Here is a 20491-nt window from a genome sequence, read left to right on the forward strand (position 1 = left end):
CCTATGGTGGTAAGCTAAGGTACGCCATATATTACGAGGCCCGTGAGGAGACAGGACGCACCTCATATGAGCCTCAGGTCATCATTAAGGGTGGCCCGAATAAAGACAAGATCATGGTGCGGCACATGCCTGCGCTTCAGATTGGCCAGCTGACCCGCCATGAAATCGACATTACAGAGGTGAGCCAATCAGCACAGAGAGCCAGAGCTGAAACCTATGGGGTTATACTTTAGAATTGTGTCGCAAATACAACCCCATAGAAGCCCCGCCCACACTGTGCTTCACTCATATGAGCATTTGATTGACATGACCTCCCACAACACAGTAAACAGTGTGAATGATGTTTCGCAGCACGAGTGGAAACACAAGGACGACAGGCCCATGTCTCGAGAGGACTTCATGGACGTTCTGTTTCATGTGGAATATATACTAATAAAGGCTTCGCACGGCAACGTCATGAGGCACAGCAGGTAAACCATCTCTGAAACACACGTAAACATCCAGTTCAGACAGCAGTCAAATCAACAGCGGAAACTCAGGCCTGTTGCACAAAGCCAGCTGTGGGATACACATACATATTTCTGATGCAATAAATGTGCATGTTCAGGCTATGTTCTGGTTATGTTCAGAAAGGTTCTGTTTTGGTAATTTTCAAGTCATGTTCAGGTTATGTTCTAGATATATTCAAATTATATTAAGGCTATGATCTAGTTATGTTCGAGTTATATTTAGGCTATGTTCTGGTTATGTTCAGGAAAGGTTCTGTTTTGGTTATTTTCAAGTCATGTTCAGGTTATGTTCTAGATATGTTCAAATTATATTAAGGCTATGATCTAGTTATGTTCGAGTTATATTTAGGCTATGTTCTGGTTATGTTCAGGAAAGGTTCTGTTTTGGTTATTTTCAAGTCATGTTCAGGTTATGTTCTAGATATATTCAAATTATATTAAGGCTATGATCTAGTTATGTTCGAGTTATATTTAGGCTATGTTCTGGTTATGTTCAGGGAAGGTTCTGTTTTGGTTATTTTCAAGTCATGTTCAGGTTATGTTCTAGATATATTCAAATTATATTAAGGCTATGATCTAGTTATGTTCAAGTTATATTTAGGCTATGTTCTGGTTATGTTCAGGAAAGGTTCTGTTTCGGTTATTTTCAAGTCATGTTCAGGTTATGTTCTAGATATATTCAAATTATATTACGGCTATGATCTAGTTATGTTCGAGTTATATTTAGGCTATGTTCAGGTTATGCTCTGTTTATGGTCAAGTTATAGTAAGGCTGTGTTCTTGTAATGTTTGTTTTTTTTTAAGTTATATTCAAGTTGTGTTCAGGTTTTTTTCTGGATATATTCAAGTTATATTCAGGCTATGTTCTGGTTATGCTCAAGTAATATTTAGGCGATGTTGTGGTTATGTTCAAGTTATAGTAAGGTTATAATCTGGTTATGTTCAAGTCATATTTAGGCTATGTTCGGGTTTTGTTCTGGCTATGTTAAATGTATTTTGAGGCTATGATCTGGTTATGTTCATGGTATGTTTGGGTTATGTTCTGGTTATGTTGAAGTTATTTTGAGACTATGATCTTGTTATTTTTGTTTTATATTAAGGCTATGTTCTGGTCATGTTCAAGATATATTCAAGTTGTGTTCTTGTAATGTTCAGGTTATGTTTAGGTTATCTTCTGGTTATGTTCAAGTTATATTATGACTATGTTCTTGTTATGTTCTGATTTTGTTCAGGTTATGTTCTTGTTATATTAAAGTTATATTTAGGCTATGTTCTGGTTATGTTCTGGTTATGTTCAAGTTATATTAAGACTATAATTTGGTCATGTACAAGATATATTCAAGTTGTGTTCAGGTTATGTTCAGGCCACATTCTGGTTATGTGTAAGTTATATTCAGGACATGTTCAGGTTATATTCAAGTTATATTAAGACTATGTTCTGGCTATGTTCAGGTTATGTTTGGGTTATGTTCTGGTTATGTTCAAGTTATATTAAGACTATAATCTGGTCATGTACAAGATATATTCAAGTTGTGTTCGGGTTATGTTCTGGATATATATTTAAGTTATATTAAGGCTATGTTCTAATTATGTTCACGTAATATTTAGGCTTTGTTCAGGTTACGTTCAAGTTATATTGAGACTATGATTTGATTATGTTTATTTTATAATAAGGCTATGGTCTGGTCCTGTTCAAGATGCATTCACGTTGTGTTCTGGTTATGTTCAGGCCATATTCTAGTTATGTGGAAGTTATAGTTAGGTTATGTTCTGGTTATTTTCAAATTATATTAAAACTATGTTCTGGTTATATTCAAGATATGTTTAGTTTATTTTCAGGTCATATTCTGGCTATGTTTTAGTTATATATTTAGGTTATGTTCTGGTTATGTTCAAGTTATATTAAGGCTATGTTCTTGTTATTGTCACATTATAAATCAAGGCAATATCCTGGTTATGTTCAAATATTATAAATATTCAAGCTGTGTTGTGGTTATATTCAAGTTATGTTTATGCTATGTTCTGGATTAGATCCACCAGTCAACAGTGAGTAAAGTGACACATCTATGGCATAATAAAGACCATGTGTTAGTTTCTTGTGCTACAAATTAAATGTCATTATATAGCAAAAAAAAAAATTGAAAGATAAAATTAGCTGTTTTTATTCTAATTATTCTACATGATTAATATGTAATCCCTTACACATAAGAAACTTTAACTCAATGACAAATTTAGTAATTTACTTATATATAAATTGACAGTTGTGTGTGCCCGTGTGTGTGTTGTGCAGGATTTCTGAGATCACTCTGGAGGTGGCGGAGGTGGGCAGAGCATCCCAGGACAGTGAAATCGCCCATCAGATTGAGAAATGTGTGTGCCCTCAGGGATACGCCGGTCTCTCCTGTGAGGTAATAATGTATTTTGTACACAGTGTTCAACATGTAGCAGCTGTTATCACTGCAGGAACTGACCAGGGCTCCAGCCAAAAATGCTATTAAATTGCCCCAAAAATTCAAGGTCAGGGAGCTAAAGTAAACGTCCCTCAGCAATTAAACTAAATTTATAGCAGCTGTCACCAGTGAAAACCACTAAAGTGTTGATTACGCTATTACATTTAGATTTGTGCTCAATTTTATTATTATTTTTTTGAAGACATCTGCATCACCATACAGGACGTGTTTGGATATAAAATATCGCTCATTTATTCATTTGCTGGAAATTAGAACTGAATTTAGAAATACTTTTGAAGCAAGTCTTCGTGCTTAACAAACGAAATTAAATATGTCAGCTAATGGATGTGTTCAGTGAAGTGAGTTTCCACCGTTTCCTCACTCCACCAAAGTAAAAGAGTAAAGAGTAAAAGTAAAGTAAAGAGAAAGTAAAGAGGCTGAATGGAGGAGGCTTGTTCTTTATCCTCCCGCTGCAGATGCTCTGTTTAGCTCTGTTTTCTCGCTAGTGAATTGTTCTGTTTTTACACTTACAAAGTCGCCATGTAAATAGCGAATACTCCATCGTGTGATGAAACTGACTTTTAAAGGGAATGTGAGATGAGACTCTGATTGGTTTATGGGAATTATGCTCAAAACACACCCATAACTCATAAGCACAACCCTGTTAGACCATGTGGCGGGGCACAAACTGTATTTTTCCATCGTTAAAATAGCAAAAGTGGATTTAGACTTATCATTTTATTTTTTATTTTATTTTATTTTATTTCAATTATTTATTTTATTTGTTTATTTATTTTAATTTTATATTTTAACTTATTATTATTATGGTTTATTTCTTTATTTTTGATTTTCTTTATTTTCTTTATTTATTTTTATTTGAATTATTTTATTTCATTTTAAAAATTTTATTTGTTTATTTTATTTCATTTATTTAGCTTTATTTCTTTATTTCTTTATTTTATTTATTTTATTTTATTTATTATTTTATTTATTTTGTTTTAATTATATTATTTAATTGTTTATTTATTTTATTTATTTATTTATTTTACTTAATTTTTTATTTTATCTATTTTTTTTTTTTTTATTAAATGTTTTTTTATTATTATTCTATGGTCTATAAGTGTAGAACAAAACATCCAGCATTTAATAAATAATAATAAATTGCATCTCAATTTAACAATGTTTATTTATTATAATATATTTTTTACTGCTCATGCTGAGTGTAATTGATCGACATAATAATTTAAATAACAAAGAGAAGAAAAAAAGTGTGAAAAGTCCAAGTAAAGCGATTCCCACAGAGATGTAAGATGACGTTCTTGTCACAATAGTGTCGCTGCTTCTGAAAGGTGTGAATGTGAACCTTCATCACAGCGTCAGGAGAACAGCATCTGTGTGGAGATCATCATTACAGCTCACTCGCTAACTCTCTCTTGCTAAAATTAAAAGGAGAATAGATCTGGTCAGGAAGGTGTGTGTTTGTTCAAAGCTTATGTGAAGAATTATGTCTAGAATTGTACAAAATAATTAAAAATGATAATCTTTTCAGCTTAGTCCCTATATTAAAAAGGGGTCACCACAGCGGAATGAACCGCCAACTTATCCAGCATATGTTTTATGCAGCGGATGCCCTTCCTGCTGCAACCCATCACTGGAAAACACCCATATATATATATATATAGATTATTAATTACAATAAGTTACAGTTTATAACATTTATAACACATTTATAACATAATTATCTCTCATACACACACTCTCTCTCTCTCTGATACACCCTCTCTCTCTTTCTCCTCTCTCTCTCTTTAACGAGCTGCAGTGTGTGATTACAGATCAGCGAGTGTCAGTTGTTGTTCAGACTCAGGCTGGACGGCTCTGCATGCAGACAGATGGCCGTAACTCTCAAACGCTCCACACTCCGCTTTAATAAAGTATTTTTAAACAGGCGTTTAGCAGGTTCACCCTCAACAGATGGTGCACTAAATTGACGCCATTCATTTCCAAGAGCGAGGGCGAGATGAGTGTTGCCATGGTTACACCGTAACTGTTTCCACGGCGCAGATTTACAGCGTCGTCCAGATTCAAGCACCGTGATCATGAGCCTCGGTAACCTCCTGCGTATTGACACATCCATTCTAATAGTCACAGCCTTCCCAGCATGCACTGCAGGGGGGAATAAATTACACAGGTGGCTTTTTACTACTGCCTCTAAAGTTCATGTAGTGAGTTCATGTAGTGTAGTCTCTGCTCTGTCAGGTTTGAATAAGGTTGCATTAGTTAATGTTAATGTATTTACTAACATCAACAAACAAAGAACAATATGTTTATTCCTGGATAGTTCTTGTGAACAGTGTATTAACTAAGGTCTGCTCAGGCATTAGAGTCAGCTGCAGGACACAACATAATAGATTAGATTTTGTTATTTCACACGACTGTCTGGAATGCTGGATTCTGATTGGTCTGTCGTGATAATCCCAGATAACAACCGCTGAATAACACAGACTCATCCGGGAGCTGAGAATCATTATCAGTGAATACTTTCACATCCATATTCATATATTTGTCTGTCACGTGACTGTTTATGACTTGTTGGTGCCACCATGTGTCTAATTAATACATAGGTTAGTGTATACTCCATTCAGCTGATTACATTTCTGTCAGCTTTGTGCTTTGCATCGGGCTGCTTATGTCTCAGTAAGGGATAAAGCACATTCAGGAGGTTGTTCTCTCAGAATAAAGTCGACAGGTTTATCAGTAGACCGATGTAAAGCGCAGCGCTATTGTATCAAGGGTTTGTTCTACAAAAATTGGGACATAAGGTAGCCCCAAACAGTCAAAAACACTAAGCTGACTGAAACTAAAACAGCTGATGGAGTATACACTAACCAGAGCATTATTCAGATACTAGATGGAGACAAACAGTCAAAAACACAACAGAAACTAAAACAGCTGATGGAGTATACACTAACCCGTGTATTATTCAGACACTAGATGGAGACAAACAGTCAAAAACACAACAGAAACTAAAACAACTGATGGAGTAAACACTAACCTGCACATTATTCAGACACTAGATGGAGACAAACAGTCAAAAACACAACAGAAACTAAAACAGCTGATGGAGTATACACTAACCTGCACATTATTCAGACACTAGATGGAGACAAACAGACAAAAACACAACAGAAACTAAAACAGCTGATGGAGTATACACTAACCAGAGCATTATTCAGACACTAGATGGAGACAAACAGTCAAAAACACAACAGAAACTAAAACAGCTGATGGAGTATACACTAACCTGCACATTATTCAGACACAAGATGGAGACAAACAGTCAAAAACACAACAGAAACTAAAACAGCTGATGGAGTATACACTAACCTGCGCATTATTCAGACACTAGATGGAGACAAACAGTCAAAAACACAACAGAAACTAAAACAGCTGATGGAGTGTACACTAACCTGCACATTATTCAGACACTAGATGGCGCCAAACAGTCAAAAACACAACAGAAACTAAAACAGCTGATGGAGTATACACTAACCTGCGTATTATTCAGACACTAGATGGAGACAAACAGTCAAAAACACAACAGAAACTAAAACAGCTGATGGAGTGTACACTAACCTGCACATTATTCAGACACTAGATGGCGCCAAACAGTCAAAAACACAACAGAAACTAAAACAGCTGATGGAGTATACACTAACCTGCGTATTATTCAGACACAAGATGGCGCCAAACAGTTAACATTCAGTGTCTGAGTAATGTGCAGGTTAGTGTATACTCCATCAGCTGAATAATGCGCAGGTTAGTCCATAGAGGTGTGAACCTATACTGGTCTCACGGTTCAGTTATGATTATCATGCCTTCGATTCAGTTCAATTCGATATCTCGGTGCATCACGGTGCATTGACGATGCTTTCCATATACAGTGTTATATTTTAGGGGGGAGGCTATAACAAGCTGTCTGTATAAACACACAGACACACAGCACCACACTGTCTCTCATTCAAACACATACACAAACATAGACAGCACCAAACAAACAAACACACACACACACACACTTAAGCCCTCGCAACAGGGAGAGCTCGCGCTGAGCTGAGCAGATAAACGGAAAAAAAACTAAAAAAAGAAGCACTTTTCCGACGGTCCCTTACTGAGAGCTCCTCTCAGCGCGAGCTCTCCCGGCTAAACACATATTGCGAGGGCTTAAACGGAGCAGTGCTCGTAATGTCGAGCGAAAAAAAGAGAAAGACAGCTGTGAAACATAACCAGCTTTGTCTTTTTGTAGGAAACACACTTTAGATCTTTTTAGGGTAAGAGGTTTTTGAGTTATTGCCGTCTAAAACTGAATGTGTGTCAGGAATATAGAAAACAAAACCAACTGAACCGCGCTCATTTCTGGCGCCCCCCTGGATATAGAGCGCCCTTAGTATTTGCCTATGGTGCCGATGCCACGGGCCGGCCCTGAGTTGGCTGAGTGTTGTAAATACTCGCGCTCGCCTCCCTCGCGACAGAGCGCATAGGAGATAAATGACGTCAGTACATAATAACCGGTTATGATTATTACTGAACTGACACCAAATTGTCTGCATCTGCATCGCGGTGCACCGAAAAAACAATTAATTTTGACACCCCTAATACTCCATCAGCTGTTTTACTTTCTGTTGTTTTTGACTGTTTATCTCCATCTTGTGTCTGAATAATGTGCATAGTGTATACTCCATCAGCTGTATTCAGCTTTAAGACTTAATGAACTATTACGGCTCAGAACAATGTTTTGTGTTGTTTTGTGGTAAGTAGCCATGTAATTAGCAGGGTAAAGTACATTCTGGATGGTTGTTTTCAGACATTAAACCCTTCGTTTTTAAACAGCAGTGCTGCTGATAAACCTGTCAGGCTTTATTCTGAGATAACAACCTCCTGGATGTACTTTATCAGTTACTCAACAAATGAAATCTTATTGTGAAGCGTGCCCAATACATTATATATAGTGTGGGAATCTGCTGTTGTATTTGCAGTGGTGTTCTACAGTGTTGACTGGCTGTGTTATTGTGTGTTTTGCAGGAGTGTGCGGCCGGGTTCTACAGACTCTCGGTTCTGGCCGGTGGATCTGCATCGCGGGCCGGTTTTGGCAGCTGCGTTCGCTGCCAGTGCAATGGGCACAGCGACTCCTGTGACCCCGAAACCTCCATCTGCCAGGTACTGCATTGACGACAGCATGCACCCCCCTGTAATTTCTTGTTCAAATATTTCCCAAATGAGGTTTAATTGAGCAAGACATTTTTTACAGTATTTCCTACAATATTTTTTCTTCTGGAGAAAGTTGTATTTGGTTTATTTCTGCTAGTATAAAAGCAGTTGTTTTTTATTACTAATTTTAAGGTCAATATTATTGTCATGTTCACCAGCGAACAAACCACCAGATGTCGCTGGTAAACACTCACTCCTGGAACTACAAATCTGCCAGTAAATGGACTACATATTCAGTCATGCCACACACACACCTGCTTCCTCATTTAGACTGATTACACTCACCACCTGAGGATTGTTAAAAAAAATATAGTGTTGATTAGCATAGTCTGGTGGCTAGCATTTTACCACATTCATAACAAAACCCCAATTTCCCTTTGACTTGAGAGGAAAAACAAAGGCAAACACACTCTGACTGTTCTCCTGAAGAGTTTTCCCAGCAAAAAACTCTCCCTGTGTTCAATTGCATGCATGCTAATAGCAATATCATTTGCATTTCATGGGCTTTCGCAAATTGAAAATGGTAAACGAGTGTGTAGGGGGGTAATTTGAGTAATTGAGGTACACAGGAAGTTAATGAAAGTTTCAGAGCGACACGGACCAGTAAAGCGCAACTCCAGCCGTCTGATTACACTCCAGTCTGAAAGCTTCCTCTCGTTCTCGCAGACACTTTTCCGCTCCTTCTGGAGAAACGCAAACCGAGAGCGAGTCGGGAACGCGTCCGTCACGTTATTTTTAATGTGTTTATTCTCCAGTTGTACTCATATTTATTCTGTCTGCATTCAAATTAGACTTGTGTTGAATTTATCGTTACACATTTTCGCTAATATGATTTTATACTTTGAGCTGTCAATCAGGTAACAGTTTAACCTTTAATATGATCTTGGGCTATAATATGTTGACCCCAATTAACTTTACCTTATTTAAAGGTCCTGTTGAGTGCTTTGAAATATGCTTTTTTATTTTATATATTTTATGTAATCCCAATGAAACATGAAGAGAAGGCGGGGCATAGTGTTTTGGAATAAGGCTGTGACATAATCAAATGTCGAAAAAGTGAAGCGCTATCAATACTTTCCGGATGCACTGTATATATATACATATATATTATTTAATTTTATTATTTATTTTATTTTATTTTATTTTATTTTATTTTATTTTATTTTATTTTATTTTATTTTATTTTATTTTATTTTATTTATTTATTTATTTATTTATTTATTTATTTATTTTTTATTTATTTTTTTTTAAGGGGGGTCTTGTCTTCCTTCTTTTTTTTCCTTAGCTGATCACATTTCAAAAAACCCATTGACTTTGGGATGAGGGAACCAGAACTGCTAAAATGCTAACTCGCTTTTGGGTTTTTGCACACAAATTGACTTCAACGTTTCTCCAGTCCAGGGGTGTCCGAACTCGGTCCTGGAGGGCCAATGTCCTACATGGTATAGCTCCAACTTCCTTCAACACACCTGCCGGGAAGCTTCTAGTATACCTAGAAGCAGGGCCGGATCAAGCTGAACTGCCGCTCTAGGCAAAGGATGGTCACGCCACCCGAAACCCTAAAGTGAATGGGCGGGGGGGTGTCTCGGACGCCGCCCTCTCTATTCTGGCACCCTAGACGCGGATATAACTTAGGGGTGCGGGTGGTAAGGGTAGTGCGCGGACGCCGCCCTCTCTATTCTGTCGCCCTAGTCGCGGATATAAGATGGCGTGGGTGGTGAGGGTAGTGTTGCGGATGCCGCTCTTTCTATTCTGTCGCCCTAGATGCAGATATAAGAGGTCGCGGGTGGTGAGAGTAGTGTCACGAACGCCGTCCTCTCTATTCTGCCGCCCTAGACGCGGATATATCTGAGGGCGCGGGTGGTGAGGGTAGTGTCGAGGATGCCGCCCTCTTTATTGTGTCGCCCTAGACACGGATATAAGAGGGCGTGGGTGGTGAAGGTAGTGTCGGGGACGCCGCCCTCTCTATTGTGTCGCCCTAGACACGGATATAAGAGGGCGTGGGTGGTGAGGGTAGTGTCGGGGACGCCGCCCTCTTTATTGTGTCGCCCTAGACACGGATATAAGAGGGCGCTGGTGGTGAAGGTAGTGTCGGGGACGCCGCCCTCTTTATTGTGTCTTCCTAGACACGGATATAAGAGGGCGTGGGTGGTGAGGGTAGTGTCGGGGACGCCGCCCTCTTTATTGTGTCGCCCTAGACACGGATATAAGAGGGCGCTGGTGGTGAAGGTAGTGTCGGGGACGCCGCCCTCTTTATTGTGTCTTCCTAGACACGGATATAAGAGGGCGTGGGTGGTGAGGGTAGTGTCGCAGACGCCACCCTATCTTTTGTGTCGCCCTAGACACGGATATAAGAGGGCGTGGGTGGTGAGGGTAGTGTCGGGGACGCCGCCCTCTTTATTGTGTCGCCCTAGACACGGATATAAGAGGGCGCTGGTGATGAGGGTAGTGTCGCAGACGCTGCCCTCTCTATTCTGCCACCCTAGAAGCGGATATAACTGATGGCGCGGAGGAGTGAGGGTAGTGTTGGGGACGCCGCCCCCTCTATTCTGCCGCCCTAGGCGGCCGCCTAGATTGCCTCTATGGACGCGCCGGCCCTGCCTAGAAGAGCTAGATTAGCTGGTTCAGGTGTGTTTAGTTGGGGTTGGAACTAAATTATGCAGGACACCGGCCCTCCAGGACCGAGTTTGGGCACCCCTGCCCCAGTCTATTATTGGAAAATCTAGAAAATAAGAATGTGAAAAAGCTCAATATTGAGAAACAAATATTAGAAACAAAATAGTTTGTACAAATTAACTGCTTAGCAGTGACATTATTAAGTTTTGATTTATTTACAGTATGAAATGTACAACATAACTTCATGGATCGCGATATTTATTTTATATTAAAATCATTATAATGTGGCAAAAAAGAAAAATCTGTCATTTTGACTCAAGTAGAAGGTATTTTTGTCTTTTGTACAGCATATATCTATGCAACATAAAGCATGTTTTGTGCTCCAGAATCAGAATATGTTAATGATTATTAAATGTTTAATAGTGTGTTAATGCTGTGCTGTTGTCTGCAGAATTGTCAGCACAACACAGTGGGTGATAAGTGTGAGCGATGTGCTGCGGGGTTTTACGGTGTAGTGCGAGGATTTACAGACGACTGCAAACCCTGCGCCTGTCCACTGCTCAACCCTGAGAACAAGTACGACACACACAAACAAACACATACCCATACACACAGACACACGCAGTTTACCATGTCTACACAAACACATACACATACAGACACACAAACAAACCAACACTCACACACACACATTTGTTTCTCATACACATAGACCATAGATTATGTACTTTAGTACACCCAAACACATACTCACTCAAATACATACAATAGTACATACACACACACAAACACAAACATAGTTTCTCGTACACATAGACAAGCACAGTCTCACACACTCACACATACTCTCATATACATACATACACACACACACACACACTCATGCAGACATACAAACAAACAACACACAAGCACATATTCACACAAACACACATGCACACACATAGACACACATACATGCACACACATAGACACACACACACACACACACAAAACTCTCTCAAACAAATAGACAAAAACACACCCACATTCTCGCATACACACTCACACAAAAACATACACACACAAGCGCACTCTCTCACACACACACACACACACACACACACACAAACTCACTCAAATACATACAATAGTGCACACTCAGACACACCCACTCACACACACAAACTCTCTCACACACATAATCACGAACACAAACTCACTCAAATACGTACAATAGTACACACACACATACTCTCATATACACACACACACACACACACACACACTCACACACACACACACACACACAAACTCACTCAAATACATATAAGAGTACACACTCTAACAAAGACAAACACACACACATACTCTCATTTAGACACAGACACACAGTTATACAAACAAACATACTCATTCACTCACACATTCACTCATATACACTCACTCACTCACACACACACTCACACACACACACACACACAATGTAACCGCTGCTCTGTATCTCTCAGCTTCAGTCCCACCTGTCAGACGGAGGGTTTTAATGAGTACCGCTGCACCGCCTGTCCTGAAGGCTACGAGGGAAAACACTGTGAAAGGTGAGGAAAATACCACCAAATGATGTAAAACAAGCGCTCACTTACATGCCTCAACCTGCCAGTGTGGAGGAAATTAGCCTGCATTCTACACCCACTTAGGGTTAGTTTAATGTGAGCCAAATCAAAAGTAAAAAAGACCAGTGGGTGCTGTTTAAAAGGCATCATGTACAGTTATTTTGTGACACATTCACACACACACACACACACACCTCTTCAACATGCTAAACACAAGAGTTCACCAAACTGTAGCCTTCATTCTGTGCATTAACCGTGGCTCTGCTCTGGGCAGGTGCGCTCCTGGTTTTCACGGTGACCCCGGGGTGCTGGGCGGCCGCTGTGAGGAGTGTAAGTGTGACCCGTACGGTGCTTTCCCCTCAGCATGTGACTCTCGCTCTGGGCAGTGCCAGTGCCGTCCCGGTGCCAGCGGACTGAAGTGTGACCAATGCATGGAGAGGCATGTGTGTGGCCCTGAGGGCATCGTGTGTACGTATAACAGCAGCAGTGCTAACACACTCACACATTTGAAGAGGACACACTGCTCTTCTTTCACCACCTCCTGCAGCAAAAACAACCACAGTTCAGTTCTGTTTCATGAGCAGTCTGGAGTCTTTCTCAGAGCCTTCAGCTACTGTCCTTTTAAGACTTTGATAGGAGTTTCATTGTTAACGACCCAATTTACATTTAGTCTCATTAACTATTGTATACTAACATTTAAATGAACTATTTGGTTGCTTCATACATGTTTGACTTCATTTTTATAAATACAGGTGTAATTAATTTATGTAAACATATCTGTAATCATAATGCTGACCTTTAGCAACCCTTAAAGGCCCATACCACTAAACCAGACTCTAACATTAACCAACCCTTAACCTGCCCACAGTACTAAACCTTTTCTCTAACCTTTGCCATCCCACCTACCAGTACTAAACTTGTCCCTGATAATAACAAATCCTTAAACTATCCATATCACTAAACCTGTCACTAATCTAACTTCCACTTACCCATATTACTAAACTAATCCCTAACCTTAGCCAACCCACCTACCCATACCACTAAACCTGTCCTAACCTTATTCAACCCATAACCTACCAATACCACAAAACCAGTCTCTAACCTGAACAAACCCACATACCCATACCACTAAACCTGTCAATAAACTTAGCCAACCCACTTATCCATACTACTAAACTCGTCCCTTACTTTAAACAACCCACCCACCTATACTACTAAACCCATATCTAACCTTAACCTACCCATACCACTAAACCTGTCATTACCTTATTCAACCCTTAACCTACCCATACCACAAAACCATTCTCTAACCTTAACCAACCCACCAACCCATACCACTAAACTTGTCCTAACCTTGACCAACCCACCCACCCACACCACTAAACATTTTCTAACCTTAAACATCCCACCTACCTATACTACTAAACCTGTCTTTACCTTAATCAAGCTAACTACCCATACCTCTAATCCTGTCCTAGCTTTAACCAATCCAACAACTCATACCACTAAACCTGTCCCTAACCTTTGTCAACCCACCTACCCATGCCATTAAACCTATCCAAACCTTAACCAACCCTTACCTGCCCTTACCACTTAACCTGTCCTAACCTTAGCCAACCTATCTACCCGTATCGCTAAAACTGTTCTAACTTTAGCCAACCCTTAAATACCCATACCCATACGTATCCTAACCTTAACCAACCCCTACCTACCCATACCTCTAAACCTGTCCTAATCTTAACCAACCCACCCACCCATACCGCTAACCAAAACCAACTCACCTACTCATACCACTAAAGTTGTCCTAACCTTAACCAACCAGCCCACCTATACTACTTAACATGTCCCTAACCTTAACCAACCTACCTGCCCTAACCTTAACCAACCAACCAACCAACCAACCCACCCACCCACCCACCCATATTACTAATCCCATCAAAAACCTTAACCAATTCTTTTGTACCCACACCACTAAACCTGTCCTAACATTAACCAACCCACCTACCCATACCACCAAACCTGCCCTAACCTTAACAACCCCTATACCCATACTACTAAACCTGTTCTAACCTTAACCAACCCGTATACTCATACCACTAAACCTTTTCTAAACTCAGCCAACCTACCTACGCATAGCATTAACAGGCTAAATTGTCCGTAGTGTATGAGTGTGTGTGTGGATGTTTCCCTGAGATGGGTTGCGGCTGGAAGGGCATCCGCTGCGTAAAAACTTGCTGGATAAGTTGGCGGTTCATTCCGCTGTGGCGACCGCAAATTAATAAAGGGACTAAGCTGACAAGAAAATGAATGAATGAATGACTATAACCAACCCTTAACTACATGTACCACTAAACCTGTCCTAACCTTAACCAACCCACCCATCCATACCACCAAACCTGTCCCTAACAAATCTTTAACCTACCCATACCACTAGACCACAATACAACTAAACCTGTCTTCATTATTAAGTTGTAATTTGACCTAACATATGTATTGAACAATTCACACAGTTTACTACCAGCTTATAACCAATCTATTAGTAAGATATTAACTGTTTATGAGCACTTATAAATGATCCTGCTCTTATTCTACATCCCTAACCCTACCCAACACTAAATCCAACTACTACCTCACTAACCATCATCAAGCAGATAACTATTGAGCTTAGTTAATGATTAGTTAGTGAGCTTAGTTAATTAGTTAATAGCATGACTTATACATCACACTGAACTGTGACCCAACTTTAAATACTTTAGCAAGTGTGGTAACTACTCAACCTTAACTGATCCATTAACTAGTGTTAACTAGCAGGACCTAATTATAGGTAAGTGTTTCTAATGCATCAGTGTGGGATTGATGTATATTAATGTATATACTTAAGTTTGCCATGAGTTTTGTTGTTTTATCCACCAAAAACAACCACTAGTAACACAGAAGAGCCGCAGCCAAAACAAACAGCATTTTAATTAGCCGTGTTCAGATCCCCACACCCCCCACCCCACCCCACACATACACACACACAAAATTACTGTTTACTTTTCCCGTAATTGCTGGCTGGTGATTTCCTCGGCGAGTGGAGATCAGATTGTGTTTCAGTGATGTCTGCTCACACACCTGCTCCTCTCTCACATCATGTCTTTTAGCAATTATGCCTTTTATCGGCGCTGTTTTGCTGGACCGGACAGATTGGCTAATTATGCATGTGGGATTTTAAAGATTTTTAAAAATTTATTTCAATCTGAGAAGAACGACAGTTATTAAAATACGATTAGCATTGTTGTGTTACTGGTGTGCAGTGGAATAAAATAATAACACTGGTGTTAATCAGTAGAATAATGTTTCATTAGTTAATTAGCAGGAATAAATTATGACTAATTCATTTATTGCGATATTTATTCATCTTTTTTAATATACACTCATCGGCCACTTTATTAGGTACACCTGACTAGTATCAGGTCAGACCCTCTTTTGCCTTCAGAACTGCTTTAATCCTTTGTGGCAGAATTATTCCTCAGAGATTTCGCTCCATATTGACATGATAGCATCATGTTGGCTGCACATCCATGATGTGAATCTCCGTTGATACTAATGAACCCAAAGTGTGCCTAGAAAATCTCCCCCACACCATTACACCACCTCCACCATCCTGAATTGTTGATACAAGGCAGGACGAATCCATGCTTTCATGTTGTTGATGCCAAATTCTGACCCGAGCATTTGAATGTGGCAGCAGAAATGGAGACTCATCAGAGCAGGCAACGTTTCTCCAATCTTCTATTGTCCAGTTTTGGTGAGTCTGTGTGAATTGTAGCCTCAGTTTCCTGTTCTTAGCTGACAGAAGCGGCACCCGGTGTGGTCTTCTGCTGCTGTAGCCCATCCGCCTCAAGGTTGGATGTGTTGCGTGTTCAGAGATGCTCTTCTGCAGACCTCGGTTGTAACGAGTGATTATTTGAGTTACAGTTGCTTTTCTATCAGCTGGAACCAGTCTGGCCATTCTCCTCTGACCTATAGCATCAACAAGGCATTTGCACCCACAGAACTGCCGCTCGCTGGATATTTCCTCTTTTTCAGACCATTCTCTGTAGACCGTAAAGATGGTTGTGCGTGAAAATCCCAGTAGATCAGCAGTTTCTGAAATGCTCAGACCAGCCCGTCTAACACAATGCCATGTTCAAAGTCACTTAAATCCCCTTTCTTCCCCACTCTGATGCTCACTTTGAACTGCAGCAGATCGTCTTGACCATGTCTACATGCCTAAATGCATTGAGTTGCTGCCATGTGATTGGCTCGTTGGTATTTCTTTAACGAGCAGTTGGACAGGTGTACCTAATAAAGTGGCCGCTAAGTGTATATTGTCTATATTCACTGAGAAATGGATACATGAGGTGTGCTCAATTATGCCGAGCACCGTATATTACGTATTATTTAATGAATAATTTTAATGAAATGTTATAACGAATGAAAAATACATATATTTTTTTATTATTAATATTTTTTCCATCTCAGGTCTATAGGGGAATTGATGAACTAAATTGGCCGTAGTGTATGTGTGGGTGTTAATGCAAGAGTGTATGAGTGTTTTCCAAGGCTGGGTTGTGGCTGGAAGGGCATCTGCTGCATAAAACATATGCTGGACAAGTTGGCGGTTCATTCCGCTGTGGCGACCCCTGATTAATAGAGGGACTAAGCCGACAAGAAAATGAATAAATGAGTTTAAATTGATTGTTCATTCATTTTCTTTTCGGCTTAGTCCCTTTATTAATCTGGGGTCACCACAGCAGAATGAACCGCCAACTTACCCAGCATAGGTCTCTTCACAGCTTTACGCAGACAGTGTTTTGTGTTGAAGGACTTTCTTTTTTCACAGGAAGTCTTAATAGCTGAGTTTTTGAGGAGGTTAAATTGAGCAGCGTGGCCGGAGCTCGGCGTCTGTCGGTGTGTTTCTTCTTCCCACTATCGCTCGTGGCATGTCAAACACTCATAATAGGCTGCCAGGAGCTGTTTCGTGTTAAATTTCACGCTCGAGAAGTCCGTCTCCCCTGAGTTTGCACCTCGCTCACGTTTAACGCGGAGCTGCCGGAGGACGCATGATGGAGAGACAGGAGAGCGCAGCACTGATAGCAGAGCACACAGAGACAAAAGAGGACAAAGACTGCAGTCCTGCCCCGGGACACGGCCATCCTTGCAGGAGAGACCACAGTTGTCCTTTCACACACACATGCATACTCACAAGCACACACACACACTCAGATGCATATACACACACACACATTCACATGCAAATTCAAAAGCATTCACATGAATGCATACTCGCATACAAACACGCACACACACATGCAAATTCACATGCGCACACACATTTACCTGCATACACATGTACAGTACAGTACACTCATACATGTATATTTTCATGCACACATACACTCAGATGCACACACACACACATATAGTACACATACACACACACAGACGTGAACACACACACACCGGTCTATTCACAGTATACATACAAACATGCACACACGTGTACAGTACACACACAGAAACATGCATATTCACATAAGCACACACACACACAAACATACATACACACACATACAGTACACATACAGTACACAGACAGACACACACACACACACACAGATATTCACATGCATTCACATCCATAAACACAGAGTACACACAGACGCACACGCAAGTACATGCGCACACAAACACACACAAATTCACATGCACCCACACATACAGCACACACACACAAATACAAATTATCATGCAAACACACAGACACACACAGACATGTACAATAACACACACATACAGTATACACACACACACACAAATTAGCATACATCCACACATACAGCACACACACACACACACACACACATACATGTACGGTATATAAACACACACACACACACACACACAAATTCACATGCACACACACATGTACAGTATATTAACACACACACACACACACACAAATTCACATGCACACACACATACAGCACACACACACACACACATGTACAGTATATTAACACACACACACACACATAAATTCACATGCACCCACACATACAGCATACACACACACACAACCACAAATATGTACGGTACATTAACACACACACACACACACACACAAATTCACATACACCCACACATACAGCACACACACACACAAATACAAATTAACATGCAAACACACAGACACACACAGACATGTACAATAACACACACATACAGTACACACACACACACACACACACACAAATTAGCATACATCCACACATACAGCACACACACACACACACACACACTTACATGTACGGTATATAAACACACACACACACACACACACACACACACACACACACAAATTCACATGCACCCACACATACAGCATACACACACATGTACGGTATATTAACACACAAACACAAATTCACATACATCCACACATACACACACACACACACAGACTAACATGCAAACACAGACACACAAATAGACATGTACAGTATATTAACACATACACATAGTACACACACACACACACACACACACAAATTCACATGCACCCACACATACAGCACACACACACACATGCAAAATTAACATGCAAACACACAGACACACACGTAGACATGTATATTAACACACTCATGCAGTATACACACACACAAATTCACATGCATACACACACAAACGCAAACATGCATATTCACACACACGCACACACTTACATGCATACACACAACAGTTTCTAAAACAATCAATTTAAACTAACTCGTTCATTCATTGTCGGCTTAGGCCCCTTATTAGTCTGGGGTCGCCACAGCGGAATGAACCACCAACTTGAACCACCAGCATTTGTTTAATGTAGCAGATGCCCTTCCAGCTGCAACCCATCACTGGGAAACACCCATACACTCTTGCATCCACACCCACACATACACTACGGCCAATTTAGTTCCTCAGTTCCACTATTGTGCATGTGTTTGGACTGTGGGTGAAACCGGAGCACCTGGAGGAAACCCACGCCAACACAGGCTGAACATGTGTATAGTTAACTTTAAATTCAAATATTGATTGTACCACTACCTGCAACCATATTTGTATTAATATTTCATTGTTTCAGTTAGCTTTCCCCTCCGGCTAACTTTTATTTCAAGTTGCTGCTTCAGTATTCTTACTGTAATACAACAATACCGTGGTAATGTACAGAACCTGAATAATCCCTCCACAGTAGGTAAGTTATGAAACTGCCTTGTTCCTGACCTTTGACCTCTGACCTTTGACCTTGCATTTTGTGTATCCAAAGGGCTTTTTAATGTGACCTTGTAAGGTGTCATCTGATGGGAAATGCATGCAGTGTTTACATCGAGTATGCAGTGTGTAATGCGTGTTTGTGTGTGTTGTCTTACACTAAAAAAAATGCCATTTGCTGTTTGTTTAAACTGCTTATTTAAATTAAGCTAAAGGGATACAATTATTGAGATTTTTTTAATAGAGGACAACATACAGTTGAAGTCAGCATTATTAGCCCTCCTGAATTTTTAGCCCCCCCAGTATGTTTTTCCTCCAATTTCTGTTTAACAAGGATATTTGTTTCAGCACATTTCTAAACATAATAGTTTTAATAACTCATCTCTAATAACTGATTTATTTTATCTTATGATGACAGCACATAATATTTGACTAGATATTCTTCAGGATGCTAGTATAAAGCTTAAAGGGCCATGACACCCCCCACTTTCGCTTCAGGTCTACCACAGAGTTTTTTCAAAAGATGCATCATAATGGGGGCGGAGCTCCGCGATCAGAAGCAGGAGTGGGCGTGGCCAGCAGAGCAGGGGAGAAGGAGGGAAGTGAAGAACTGTTGTCAGTCGGCTCACAAAATGAGAACCAAACCATAAGGAGACGCATGAGTTTATAGTTTACAAAGTTAAAATGCAAAGAAATAAACTAATTAAATGCCCTGCTACATTTGTTATTCTTAATTTCATATTCACACAACCATAATTCATATCTTTATAAAGATGGTTGTGTT

At 40.0% G+C, this 20491-nt stretch overlaps 1 protein-coding gene across 9 annotated transcripts in view; it reads left to right on the forward strand.

The window, feature by feature from the left end:
• lama2 (laminin, alpha 2) overlaps positions 1 to 20491 on the forward strand; it is a 389595-nt gene that overhangs the window by 166173 nt on the left and 202931 nt on the right. For 5 of the 9 annotated variants that reach the window (XR_012395331.1, XM_073932092.1, XM_073932093.1 and 2 more), the window contains 7 exons: positions 1 to 179; positions 352 to 470; positions 2800 to 2917; positions 8039 to 8173; positions 11292 to 11416; positions 12331 to 12417; positions 12707 to 12900. The exon at positions 1 to 179 is cut by the window's left edge and continues 7 nt beyond it. Coding sequence is in view for 8 of the 9 variants with exons in the window: in XM_073932092.1 (XP_073788193.1) it covers positions 1 to 179; positions 352 to 470; positions 2800 to 2917; positions 8039 to 8173; positions 11292 to 11416; positions 12331 to 12417; positions 12707 to 12900 (957 nt within the window). In the remaining variant the exon portion in view is untranslated. 9 annotated transcript variants of the gene reach the window in all.

This window comes from Danio rerio, chromosome 20, assembly GCF_049306965.1.
Source record: "Danio rerio strain Tuebingen ecotype United States chromosome 20, GRCz12tu, whole genome shotgun sequence".
In the NCBI taxonomy this organism is placed as follows: Eukaryota; Metazoa; Chordata; class Actinopteri; order Cypriniformes; family Danionidae; genus Danio; species Danio rerio.